Source organism: Chaetura pelagica, unplaced genomic scaffold (genome assembly GCF_000747805.2).
Source record: "Chaetura pelagica isolate M959 unplaced genomic scaffold, ChaPel_1.0 scaffold547, whole genome shotgun sequence".
Classification (NCBI taxonomy): Eukaryota; Metazoa; Chordata; class Aves; order Apodiformes; family Apodidae; genus Chaetura; species Chaetura pelagica.
This window is the reverse complement of record NW_009953806.1, coordinates 459,680-474,216: the sequence shown is the minus strand read 5'-3', so window position 1 is coordinate 474,216 and position 14,537 is coordinate 459,680. Positions and strand designations below refer to the sequence as shown.

The following is a 14,537-nucleotide window of genomic DNA, read 5'->3' as shown; positions in this document are numbered from 1 at the left end:
CATAAACCCCCCCCCCTGTTGTTAGCAATATGCACATCTGATTTTAACCTGCTAGAACAGATAACAAACCCCAAATGTTTACCAAGTTCCTCATGAAAATCACTGTATCCATACTGGACACAGATTCTGTTCACTTATTTTTCAAATAATTAAAAAAGAAAAAAGCCCTATAAATAATCTGGCATGTTATACACAGCTGAGGCAACTGTATGAATAATTTATATTCTGAACACTACCATTTCTAGATCTTGATGTGTCCAGACTACTGCCATTCTAATTCTTAACACTGCAGGTTATTTCATTATTATGCAAGATTAAAGATGATGGCCATGAAGATCCCTGAACTAGCTCAATGTTTTGTATTTTACAATTAATCTCAAAAAATACTTAGGATCTCACACATTGTGTCCCATCCTCAAATGTTTTGGAAGATAGTTAGAATTTTAGAATTCTATTCTGTACCATGTGGAATGAAAATGTTCAACTTTTTCTACAATTTTTGCCCAGTCTAAAAAATGAGTTGAGGCTCTGTTGCTGTATATTTTAAAAAAATGGATGTGTCTTTGGTAAGGTGTTGAAAAAAATCTGATAGAGTAATTCTCAACATTTTTTAAAAAACAGAACTGCTAAAATTGCTGATTCCAAGTAGATTGTTTTGATTTATTTTAGAGCTGGGGAGAAAATTGTCATCTATTCAACCTACTGATTTCAGTAGTAATTATGATGTGCATTGTATCTATCAAATAATCTGTCTGTTTCAGGAAGAATTACTTTCAGTGAACAAAAACACTTGCCATGTAAGCTCATAGTATTTTCTTTTTAGAATTACGTAGTTATGAATCAAATTTTTAAAAATACAGTTTACTGTATTTTGACTTAAGAACCACAACTGCAATACATATATCAAAAACATCACCAATGTTTAGGATCTCCTTTTTGCTCTAACCAGAGAGATGAACTGCTAAAATGGCTGTTTCAGTTGTAAATGTGAAATGTAAATTTCTGTTACAGTACTATGGAAATGCAAGAGGCACACTTAATCAAAGTTGTAGGCTAGCACTTATAAACAAGCCTTTGTAACCACTCCGTGGATATTTAATACAAAACAGTCCTTCCCATGGCATACTGTGAATACATCGAGCTGTTGACTCAGGCAATTTAATGCATTTAGAGCAATGTCAAAAACGCAGAAATGAATGACACTGGTAAAAACACCTGCCAGAGGAGTAATGCACGTGCAAACGGGTTGTCTACTATCTAATAGATATATGAAACCTCTTAGCATGAAGCCACTGAACAGGAATACTGGACTGATGTGACTTTGGTTTGTTTTCTTCCAGCCTATACAGAACAGTATCTGATCACATTTTTAAAGGAGATAGCAATTGATCCCAGGGGAGCTGAAGCTCGACTTACATGGAGCTGCAATGTAGTTATAGGAGAAATAGCAAACATCAGTGTCTACTTATTGACTTTGTTACCTATTACTTGTTTCTAAGGCATGAATTGGTAATTGGTCTTAGGTGTTAAGATATCAGTACTTCATAAAACAGTATTTTGTCTAAGCAGAAGGTCAGGCCTGTTCTTCCAGATGTGGAGCATTCACTTATTAAATACCGTATTCGGGCTACTTACATTTTTAACCTTTATTGCTGTAGGTATTGTAATTTTTGCTATGTGAGGAAATTTCTAGCCAACATCTATACCCAGCATAAATACTGGATGAATACAAATATTAGATTATGAAGCTGTATTTCTTATACGTGTGTTCTATCATCTTACTCATTGTGGGTTTCTAAGATTTAAATACTTACTTTAAATCTGAATACACTAAACCATCTGAGCAATCCAATAGGTTGTAGAACTAATGATGGAAATACCTTGGATTAAAATGAGTTAACTATGTTTACAATAAATTAAATTAATTCAGGAGTTCACCTTTCCTCACAGTTTTCCAGAGTTCAAATTTAGTGCTCCATGAAGATGGTTAACTCACTGGACAAAGTCAAAAGGATTGATTAAAGTAAAGATACAGGATGACACCTATTAAACTGAAAAATATTACTCTTCTGCTAGGAATTCTTGAAATATCTGTATTTTCTTTTATACTCCTACCTGTATATTCAGGTGGACAAAGGCAAGTATAGTTATTAATTCCATCCACGCAAGTAGAATTGTTCTCACAGTCATTGTCTTCACAGTCATCAACATTTACTTCACAGTTTTCACCTTCAAATCCATCTGCACAAGTGCACCTGTAATTCACAAAACAAAACTAACCACATGGACATTTTAGCTGGGGAAACCAGACAAGATGTTCTGTAATTAGTAGGTACAATAATTCAGAATCACTATCCCCAAAAGGAACATGGTTGATAAAATGTAAACCACCATATAATAAACATTTATTTTTCATATTTCAAGTTACAGAACAAAAGCTTCTACATTTGTGCCACAACCTTCAGATTAAGGAGCTGTTAAAATTAAGTCACTGAGCATTCCTTTTGAAAAGTGTACTACCATAATAATACAAACACTTGATTCTATGTCTTATGGAAAGTGATCTGCTTTGTTTTTTTAAAAAACACATGAAAAAAACAGTACAACCAGGGATTAGTATGTAACAGTAGCATTCCATTATCCTTCAGTTAAATGCACTAGTATAGAGTTCTGTTCAAACATTTAATGTTTATATATTACATAATGTAATACATTCATTTCTAAAAATAAAGCCTGTATAAACTCTTCCAAGCAGTGATTTTTTTTTGCTTTTACCTATGTTTATACAGAAACATACATAAAAAATAGAGACTAAATGTAAGAGATAACTCAAACATGACTACACATGACTATACACTGCAATTTCTATGGCTTTTGATTATGATTACTTTGACTTTCAAAATATGTAGCATTTAAACAAATAAATTTAAAAGGTCAAATTCTGAGACATAATACTATGATAATACTATGCTTAATTTTTAATGCAAAACTATTTAATCTTTGGGCAGAATTTGGATTAAAAAATAAGAATAATGTCATAATGAACTGCAGGATAATGAATTTTATCTTTTTGAAGTATAATTTCTAACAAGCTTGAGGTGTAGATTAAATGACTAATAATTTCACATAAGAATGCTGAAGAACTTCATTTCATAATTCATGAAGTACATCTGGAGTAATTTTACTCTGTGATTAAATAACTCAAGATTAAAAATGCTCACAGCATGTTTATCTGCTGGCATAGTGAGTTTCAAATGAATCACTTATTTTCTGTTTCACTGGGGTTTACATTTTTTCATTTACATGCTGTCTGCTGAAGTAATACACACAACAGATGAATTGTGAGATTTTTTCAGCAGGGATCTAGCTAGCTATTAATTAGTATAATGGCATCAATACTATGTTGTCTTGACCTGATATGCCTCAACTAATCACCACCATTTGTTATTGTTTTTAACAGTTTCAAAGCTTTAGGAAGCTTTCCAAGGATGGCAACATGTTCTGAAAACTTCAGAAGCACTGAAAATCTGCCTTTGTGGTACACTTACCAGCAAACACAGAGAAGCCAAAGATTAACATCAAAATTATTTTACATATAAAGCTCAGTAGTTTTTTTTTCTTATTATTATAATTAAAAACAACCTACCAGAAACCATCTTTTTCTCCTTCTTTCAAATGACAAGTTCCACCATGGTGGCAGGGATTACTAATGCAGGCATGAATGGGAATATCACAGTCTTGACCCTATGCAGGGAGCAACAATTATAATTAATGAAGAAAATACAGACACTAATGAAAAGGAGCCAAATAAAGGTTGTTAAGGAGAAGCTTACATCACAGTGAGCATTATCGTCTTCATTCAGGACCTACCTTGAAACCGTATGGGCAAGTGCATCTGTAGAAGTCAACTGGATCATTATTGCAGGTTCCATCATTTTTACATGGATTTGATAAACAGGGGTTACACTTAGCAAGAATATTAACATCCACAGGCCCTTAAAAATATAAATTTAATAGTCAGAAACAAACAATTATTAATTTATATTTGACAGGATATATCTGCGATGTTGCTTTAAATTTTAAAATGAAATTAATATTTTAGACTTTGTGGTGTTGCTACAGGAATGGAATGCTGGACTTTCCATAACTCTTACGAAATGACCAAATAACGTTGGGATTGCATTTTTGGTTTAATTACCACTTAAAAAAAAAATTAAAAAGAAAAAGAAGAGAAGAAGCTGACCCTACAGTGATTCCCATATCCTCATTCTCTGAAATCTGTACAGTTCTGATCCATGATAATTACTTTCCCTTGTATTAACAAAACAAAGAATGCAGGATCAGTTTTTGTCACTTTAGGGGGTAAATAATGCCAATGAGAAAAAGGACTACCACAGTCTGCAGTCCTGCCCTTGATAGCATCACTGAGAACACTACTTTTAATGTACTTTTGTTTTAATTTAGTTTTTATGTGCAAGATCAGAGAGATGGCAAAAATGAACCAGTAACATTACCTTCAAATTGGCTGAACATCTGTGAACTATAACGTAATTTGGATTGTCCAAGCTCATCATAAATAGGCCTACATTGTGCCTAACTCCCTTATGGAGTCAGCCACAGTTCTCTGCATTACTGCCCAAAACTGATGCAAACTCTACCATGAATCTATGTGCAAATGATGGCTGCAATTGATGTTTGCAGTGTAGTTTCTTACAGTAATGATATAACTACAGAATTCAGGAATTAACATTGCCATAACCTTAAGTTTCAGAAGCCAGACTTTGAGCTTTGGGCTAAATATATATTTTTTTTCTTTAGTCTGTTGAGGTTTTTTTACAATTTTAATACAGCTTTTAATGGTGAATTTTCAAGGCAGAAACCACCGATTATTGGTGGTTGTTGGTTTTTTTTGTCAAACAACAAAAAGTCACTGTTTATTTGTTAAAAATTAGAAATCACTGGTTTATAAAGAAAGATTCATTTTTATGCACTTTGCGAGAGAGAAAAGATTTATTACTGTAAGAGAAAACAGGAACGACTTGGTCAAATGCCTGTTAAGAGAATGAATATATATTCTCTACAATCTCCATCTTTATTGCTTGATGACATTAATTCCTCCAGCTTGATTTCACATTTTACCTATGAAAAATCCTTTCAAATATCCACAGGTGATTTGTATATTCTAAGGAATAATTAGTTATTTCTTTTAACTAAACAGAAAACCAAACTCTTAAGACCTACTAGTGGAACTGCCTGAAGGCTTCATAAGAAGTTTTTACTCAAATGAGACAAAGCTTTCCAAGCTAACAAGGGCACTTTTACTGAGATATGGATTTTTATCTCTCTCTCTCTTTAAATGTAGCTTTTAAAAACTTTCTTCACTTATTTTTCTTTGCAAAAATAATCTTGGAAAGGAGCTGGCATGGAAGGAAGCTGTATGATCATAAGGATTCAGTAGGAGGTGTCAGACAGGGAGAGGCTGACATTTTGGTGATTTTTTTTTTGATTTGCTGTTGCTACAGCCAAAATCTCTATGAGTCTCTGACTATTCTTTTCTTCATTACCTTATTTTGAAAGAGAAATCTATAACTGATTCAAGTAATTGTTAGACTAACAAACAGCAGAGGCCAAAGAGCTGAAACAAACACCATAGAATTAACATCTAGAAAATCCTGCCTGTGTATTGTAGACTACAGGTGATCATTGATAGAGTATATTAAGAGATTCTGTGAAAAAAATGAGGCACATACTAGAAAAAAACACAACATTCTAACAATACTGTGCTGTAGGCTGCAAGTCTGTTCTTCCTGGCCTCAACTGTTTCCTCTGAACATGATCTCCTCTTTTCTAGTCCTTATGCAATAAAATGCTAATTATTTGGCATGAATTTAAATACATTCAGTAAATAAGATTATTTTTCTAAACAGATTAGTAATATAAATTTCACTTTTGGAAGTGAGCCAGAAAATGAGAACTTAAGTCTCTACAAGCTGGTAAACAACACTGTATCTGGTTTTGTGCTGTGTTTATTTAAAACTGTTATATACGCAGTACCCAATAAAATCATTCTTCAATTGTAAGAGCAAAGAAGGGAAATGTTACATATACTTTTACTGAAGTCTAATGGAGAGGCAATTCTGGAGCCTATTTTCATTTGCACTACACCATTCCTTTCCTCTTTCTGCTTGTATGTTAAAATACATGTATATGAAAAATAATTAAGTTAATAACCTATTGTTTAGTTTTTCCCATACATACACTTGAATTTCAAATTGTAGACTTATTCTTGAATAAGCCCTAACTGGAAAAATATCCTTAAAACAAAAGAAAAAAATAAGCAATGTTCTTTTGTAAGCAATGAAAAACTAAGTGCGTGTTATTGACAAACATACACACAAATGTAGCTATCTAATAACGTGAAGAAAAACATGGCATAAACCCTCTCCAAATTAGCTTCTTAACAAACCTGTTGGAAGAAAAACTTCAAGCTGCGACATTTTATGACTCAGGAACTCCTCTTTTCCCTTGTTTATGGCCTCAAAATCACTATCTACACTGAGTCACTTCTAGCAAAGCTGCTTAGTGGAAACAATCATTTCAGTTAGGTAATTGTCAGACCTCAAACCCAGGCTTTTAAAGTAACAAAATTGTTCACACAATATGCTAAATGATATTTTATGAAGAGTCAGCTGAAAATTCATCAAAAGGGAAAACAAACAGTAAGCATGCATGGCTTAGGAAAGAAGTCTGCTTCAGGTACACAAAAGGAAGGTCAGAAGGTCCATTCTTAATCAGATAACCCATTCCAGATCTACTTATAACCTTACCTGGTACCAGAAAACCACAAGGCCCTGGAATCTCTAGAAGCAGGGCATGGATAGTAAAGGGGTAAAAATGAAAGATTGAGAATCTGTTAGAAATAAAAAAAGCCAATGCAAAAAACACCCACAAACCTAGAAAAGCAACTGACAGAAATAACAGCTGAAAGAAGGAAACATTAAGGGAAGACTGCTGGAGTAAAAGAATTAATAAATTTAGAATAAGGTACAGTCATTATATGGAGCTTTACTACTGGGATAAGACTTCATTTTAAAATGTTCATTTTCACTGGTAACTATTATTTATGTAAGTAAAATTTAAGCACCCATGTAAGTTTGATTTGAATCAATAGATAGTGATTAGAGGGAACTACACACTACACTTTTCCTGTAAATATATACACAAGTACATCATCAACAGATATGTCCAAAAACAGGCCTCTCACTCAGAGAGGACTAAAATTTTGGTTCTATTAGGAATATAGCATCTTTCTAATCTCTATTCAGCAGTTAATTTTTAAGCAAAAAGGTAGAATTACTTGTATTTGAGTAACAGACACACAATGTTTTATAGGGCCATCATGTCATTGAAAATCTGCTGATTTGCAATCTGTAATTATGAGCATGTTCACAGAACAGTGGCAGGAAACTTATTTTCTCTCAAAGGTATCCATAATACCAGATCTCCACTCTTGGAAGAAATACAGTTCTTACTCTGTATTATAATATAAAGGATATTTTCTGATGGGAAAGAGGGAGCAAGGTAGCATTTTCTGGATTGTCTGACAAAATCCTAACAATGATTGCAGCCCTCATTGACAACAGTTTTTAAAACTGACAGAACTGGAAAATAAACAAGCCCATCATGTCCCTGACAATATATTTTCACTTAGATCCCTACAACAGTGTGTATCAAGAGCACATCTGCAATTATGTCTAGTGGATGCCTGAAGAGAAAATGATCCGATTGGAAAGCAAATGTCCTATATAAATCAAATTAAGGGACTTTGCAAAAGGTGGTATGACTTCAGAGATACATCTATGAAAAACTACAAGAAGGATTAGGAGGGAGAGACAATTAATTCTCATCTCACCCAACAGTGGGCTTTGTTTACAAAAAAAAGTTTTTTGACAGAAAGTCTAAGACTTTCAGAAGACTAAATAGGATGGACAGGCAGCAATGAACAAATCTGGATGAGACAAACTCTAATGAAATCCCATCACTGTAAGGAAGAAATTATCAATGGATTAAGCTCACCTTTGAGGATACATTAACAGATGAGTAAGTCAAACTAGCTTGAAAATTATATAGACTGAGAAAAAGTTACTTCTACAAGACTTAAGATCATATTTATCTGATGCAACAGAAATAATTACAAGCTTAGTAACGGCTTACAAGTATAAGCACACATAAATTTAGTTGCATTTTTTTTCCTAATCATGGATATCAATGGTTCTAAATTAGGACCATGAAAAATGAAGTTATATCAGAAGTTTTCTGATTTTTAAAAGTATTTATGAAGGGAGGAATATTGAACAGTAAAACAAACCAAGCTCTCTCTCACATGAGTAAAAAAGGTACTTTTCTAACCAAAGGACACAGAGGATTTATTCCACAGGACAAATAGTAATAAAAATTCAAAACTGACACTTCAGAGCAAAAATAACAACAATACCTTGGCATGTAAATTTTTTAGAAGGAGTTGTGAGAAGAAGTTTATCTGCCATTTCTCCAGGACCAGCACAACGTGCAATACCAGGCTCTTTGTATTCTGATTTTACCCAGTCAGATAGCCACTGCATGTTACAATCACAATAAAGAGGATTTGCTCCAATAGCCCTATGGAAAACAGACAATCAAAAAGGGAATAAAGTTTTAAACAAGTGCTTTTAAAAAGAGAATCAAGAAAACAGGTTGGCAAAAACACTTCAAAACACAAACCTGCCCTCACTCTACCAAATTGACCTTATGAACATGAAGTGTCTGGATTTTGGTTTTAAATGAAGAAGTGACCATTCTTGCAGTAAACCTGGTCTAGAAATCTATTTATTCTTTGCTGCATTATGTGTGAACTTGGAAGAACTCGTACTAACCAGCTCCGTTTCACCATTGGTATGTAGTGGCCAACATCAGCTGCATCAGCAGAATGAAACTGATACGGGGAAATTAAGTTAGGGAGAATGAAGTATTTCTTCCGAAGCAGCCGAGACAACCCCACAGAGTTCTACCCTGCTATTTTTCCTTTTCAGTTTATGGCTTCCAGGCTGGTACAAACCATCTGTTTCTTAGCTTCCAAATTTGATTTAATTATTTCCTCTTTCGAACTCTCCCATTGAACTCCCAGTTATGTGCAAAATTCTGTAAGAGGTCTCTGATGCATAAGTAAATAGAACTACATTTTCCTAATTTGTGGCAGTTATATAAGAATTGCCTTGTTATGAAAGCAAATGAATTTCTTTAAATAAATCTGACTTTATTTAATTAAAAACCTATTTAGCTAGAAATTTTCAAAATTAATTTCTGTAAAGGCTTTTAAAGTGTCTGCTTTCTCTGCTAGAAAAGATAATACTCTTAAAACTCTGAGAACAATGATATATTGTGTAGTTAATTTTGAGAAGAGAAGCATAATGCCAGTGTATAAAGATGTACTCATATTCCTTTTAAGAAATACAATAATTGTAGGACTTTCAACAGAAAATCTTGATATTGCACACTGTTAAATGGCAGTACTGGAACATCCTGCTTCTCTAGATGTTTCAGTACTTTTTTCAGATTGCTACATAACTTGGATCAGTGGTTCTTCTAGAGATCCAAAAAAAATCTTTGGCAAGCAAAAGCAGTAGAAACTACCACTGCTGAGACACTCATTTCTGCCATGCTGAGCAGGAAGCCCACTCTTAATTACTGCAACAAAGTTCCAACTGAACTCCATAAATTACATATACTTGTTTAGTCAGGCTTAAGTCAAATTTGTAACAGAAATCAGACCTTGGGATAGAGAACTGCCCATACAAGGAAAAATAACTAGAATTTGTTTTCTCCTTAATTGCAGAAGTGAATGTCAGCCTGAACTGAGGCAACACAATTCCTCTGCTAAAAACAAAATGTTAGCAAGGATAACTGGTAACCTGTAAGAAAAAAATAAGAGTAATAAAAATAAAATCTGTTTCATTGATATTTCTTGCAGATAAGCTAGTTTAATAGTAGCATTTGCATGAATTACCAATAACTTAAAGCAGATAATTACATTTTTAACAATGGCAACTGTTCAGAAACACAAAAAACAGACATATCTAAAGCCACTAATCAACTTCCCAATTGCAAACAAAGATTTAATAACTATAAACACATCGAGGTTTACAGATAGGTAACTTGTTCTAATCTAGGTTCCCACTGAAAATTAAAAACAGGAGTATTGCCTCAACTGATGTTCTGAAATCAGATGCCATGTATTTAATGTCAACTTAACTGACACACAGAATCATAGAATAATTCAGGGCACTCCGAGGTCACCTAGTCTCACCTCCTACACAAAGAAGGGCTCACACAGGAATGGAGATTCTTCTGCTTCTTTGGGCAACCTTTTCCAAAGCTGAACCACTCTCACAGTGAAGAATTTTTCATTATGTGCCATCATACTTCCCTTGTGGCAGCTTGTGACTGTTGACTCTTCAATTCACTGTGTACTCCAGAGAAAAATCTGTCTCCATCATTGCTGTAATCCCCTTAGCAGCTTAAAGACTATTGGGCCCCTCCTTGGCATCTCCTTCAGGCTAAACAAGTCCAGTTTCTTTAGCCTCTCCCCACAGCTCATACAATTCAGCTACCTTCCCACCTCACTTGCCCCTATCCTGGATTTGTTCTGGTTGACACATATCTGCTTTGTACTGGAGAAAGTGAAAACATATTCCAGGTGTGGCCTTAGAAGGGCCAAGCAAAAGGGAGTAACCTCTATCCTCAGTCAACTGGGCTGCTTGCTTTCTAATTCAGCTCAGAGCATCTTTAGCCTTCATTGCCATGAGGGCACATGGCAGCAGACATCTTCAATTTACTGCCCACCAGGAGACCTAGGATTTTTTTTTTCACTGAGCTGCTAGCTCCCGGACCAGTCCCAGGAAGCAGTGATGCATAAGCTTGCTCCAGAGAAGGCTTTTGCATTTAAGTATATGAAATTTTCTAAACTAAACACTAGAAATACAGTTAAGCATCTGAATACTCACAGGTGTGATAAAGCAGAAAGATCATTAAAAGCTCCTTCAGGAACAACAGAAATATCATTTCCATGTAAAGACCTTAAAAAAACCAACAAAAGCAGAATAATATATATGCATAAAAATCCAGGCATTAACTTTGGAAAATAAAGGATTGGCTGTTCATTAATATAAGTACAAAGGCTGTTGCTCTAATTTGATAGTAAAGTTAACTAAAGACCATTCTGAGCATCTAACGTTATCTCTCCTGTAGCAAGCCTGCACAAAAGTCTCTCTCTTTTTCTAGAAATTTATTCAGTTACATGTATATCTAACACATACAGAATTCTGTTTCTCAAAATTATCCATATTTATATAAAATAACAGATGCTATGTGAGCACATTTAAATAATGCCATGCTTGAGACAATTAATCCAACGAAGGTATTAAATAGTTATAAACTACCCAAATGGGGGCAGAAATTACATGCTCTGCTGGAGACTTTTGAGAAAGATTTTTTGCAGTTTTGTGGTTGTTCTTCTTCTTAATAACAAACTGAAGCTGTAAATTAGACTGACTGTTCTTTATTTTCCTTTGTCCCTTTTTGTGCACTTTCAACCATGTTTTTCCTAGTAGTAAAATGGAAAGTTTTCTTGGAACAAAATAGTAATTTTATTGATTTTCACTAGTAAGCCACGATGTAATGGTTTTGGAAGTACTCCCATATTAAATGAAAGAATAAATAAAGAAGTACAATGTTTGAATTAAAATATTCAAAATTCAACTGCAAAACCCCCTCAGATACACTGAGGAATGTATGCATATGGGTTTTTCTAGACTTTAATGCTTGTAACACAGAAGAACATAACACCGAAAAGAAATACAGCCAAGATTAAAAAGCAGAGATGAGTGTATGTCTGTATATACAGTGTTTTCCAGGGTCATATAACTTCTTGTGTAGCAGGCTATGTAATTATCACTTCTCCAATGCTTGATAGGTTTTAAAATGTAGTAATTTCCTACAGTTTTGCTATCTGTTGTACTCAAATACAATTTCTGGAAAATAGCAATGTTTAAAAAGTAATACTTACAACAACCTCAGTGATTTCAACCCATCAAAAGTCCGTGCAGGGATACACCTCAGGCGGTTGTAACTAAGAATTCTGAAAATATATGAAAAACTGTCAGCAACTATATCAGCCATTCAGTAAACAATGCAGAGCATGAGCAAAACTAGCTTTTGCACACAAAGCTAGTTAGGAAACAAGTTATTTTACAGCCTCCACAACAAGCAAGCTTTAATATCAACTAAATGTCCTTTCTTTCCAAGACAAAAAAACCCCACTGTAACGCTTCCAAAGAGTCACTGTTACATGTTTAAACTTACAAGGTAAGCAGCTGAGTCATGTTGCTGAAGCTCTGATTAGAAAGAGTGCTGATTCTGTTGTTACTTAAATCTCTATAAAAAATACAGAAATTCAGACCATAAAATGACTGCCCCAGTCCTGAAACACTGTAAGTTAAACTGACAGACACATTATTTTTATTAGTAAAAGCAGTATCATAATTGATATATTTAAAGCAGCAGGTATTTTTATTTTCACATGCCATATACAAGACCAGCAAGTGTTTAGAGCTTGATCAATGAAAAGCATTTTCATTTCAACACAAATGAAAAAGCAGCACAATGCATTCTTATACAACAGCAATGTCCATCATGCTACTGAGTTAATAATGCAGTCCTACATGAACCCAAGTGTAAACATTAAAGTGATTTTTTAAAGAGGAAATTATTCTAGTCATGTCCCTAATGACACCTGAGTAAATATCAAATATTCTACTTATATGCTGAAGACATCAAAGCCCAGAGGTATCATTATAAAAGACATTATCTAAGATTTATAGAGAAAGCCTTAACATGTTTCCTGTTGTTCAATATTCTAATGAATAAAATCTTAAGTATAGAAGCTGGAGTGGTATGCTGGCAGCTTCAAAGATAGTGGCTTCAAATAAGCTTTGAAGAAGCTATACTAAATGTGAATAGTGCCTGTTCTCTATTGTCATATTGTGCTTTAGTTCTTATTTTATGTTGACTATTTCACTATTGTTTACTGTATTTTGTGGTGAAATCCATGATTTGCTTCTGAGGGGACCTTGATATTTTAACTTGAGTGTTGTTGAATAGCTATGCAATATATATAGTTATCCTCTTGAAATAGGAGAATCTAGAAAGAATCTAAGGAAATCAACTCATAATAATAAGCATATTAAGCAAGTAAAACAGAGGAATCTATTCAAAAGAGAAGGAAAAAAGGTATTTTCCTTCTTAATCTGGAACCCAGAAGACTCATATGTAGTTCTTTGTTTGGCCACAGAAGAACTATGCATAGTGTTTTGGTTTTCCAAACAGCCGATGAACATTTTCAACTTCGTAACAGCAGTATGAGGATACGATACATTCAGAAGAGATAACAGTAATGTGGCCACAGTTCTGATTAAATAGAGACTTTTTACTCATCTTATTTGCATTTTATTTACTGTTCATCTATACTTTACTGTATTACATTTGTCTGCTGAATTGTTTGGTGTATTTTCTGACTAGAAGGTAGTTATATGATTTCTGGCTGTTTTCAGAACTAGACCATCATACTGATACTGTCGCTGCACACAGTCCAATCTATACATTTGCTTCTTGCACTGGGGTTCCAAAGTTTTGGAACTGGACCCAGTTCTACTGGGTCCTGCAAGTCAGGTCTTGTATAACTTCTCTAAACAATCCACAGAGATTTCCTATGGGTTCTATGCTGTATGAATATTGCATGGGTTTTTTTCCTGATGTTATTTGCAAAACACAAAATGTTTTGGAAATTTGTGACTGTGACCACTTTCGGCTAGCCTGAGGTAAATAAAGGAAATAAAATAAATAAAGGAAATAAAAGAAAGTCTGTGTTTTTGAATGCCAAACCATTTTCAATTTTTGCAGCAAAGCTCTAAACCCAGTCAAAAGAAATTTAAGGGATTTTGTTACTTTCCTCCACTTTTTATTCTGATTATAATGAGACCACAAACTGCTTTCAGAATGTTACACAGTTCAACCTCAGTTGGTATAAATTTCTATAGTCCTAACAAAGGCCATGGAATTACAGCCATTTACGTCAACAGTCTTTCTGTTTCTTTCACTGTACTCTTACAAAGTACAGAAACCATATTAAAATAATTCATTAAGTAGAGATAATAAATTTTAGTGCAGCTATTGACTTGCCCAAAATCACAAAGTAAGTCAGGAACTGAGTTGGGAGTAAGGTTTTCTAGGTAAGCTCTCTTCCTGAGTCACTAGACTCAGGACTCTATATTGTGGAAGAAAGATAAGTGGTTACATTCAAGTGTTACAATAGCTGTACATGCTGTTCCTATGTGAAGCATACCATGGAGTGAAGAATATCACAGAATATCTCTTTCGTAAACTAAATAATTCTACTCCCCTTTTGGAGGTGTGTAACAAAATGCTGTACCACCCTAACACCATTT

At 34.1% G+C, this 14,537-nt stretch overlaps 1 protein-coding gene across 1 annotated transcript in view; it reads right to left on the bottom strand.

Annotated features, from left to right (window-relative positions):
• SLIT2 (slit homolog 2 (Drosophila)) overlaps positions 1-14,537 on the bottom strand; it is a 265,523-nt gene that overhangs the window by 31,045 nt on the left and 219,941 nt on the right. The window contains exons 24-30 of the mRNA XM_010001251.1: positions 12,397-12,468; positions 12,101-12,172; positions 11,040-11,111; positions 8,495-8,658; positions 3,871-3,995; positions 3,647-3,744; positions 2,116-2,255 (exon numbers count right to left, since the gene is read on the bottom strand). Of these exons, the coding sequence (XP_009999553.1) occupies positions 2,116-2,255; positions 3,647-3,744; positions 3,871-3,995; positions 8,495-8,658; positions 11,040-11,111; positions 12,101-12,172; positions 12,397-12,468 (743 nt within the window). The remainder of the gene's footprint in view (positions 1-2,115; positions 2,256-3,646; positions 3,745-3,870; positions 3,996-8,494; positions 8,659-11,039; positions 11,112-12,100; positions 12,173-12,396; positions 12,469-14,537) is intronic.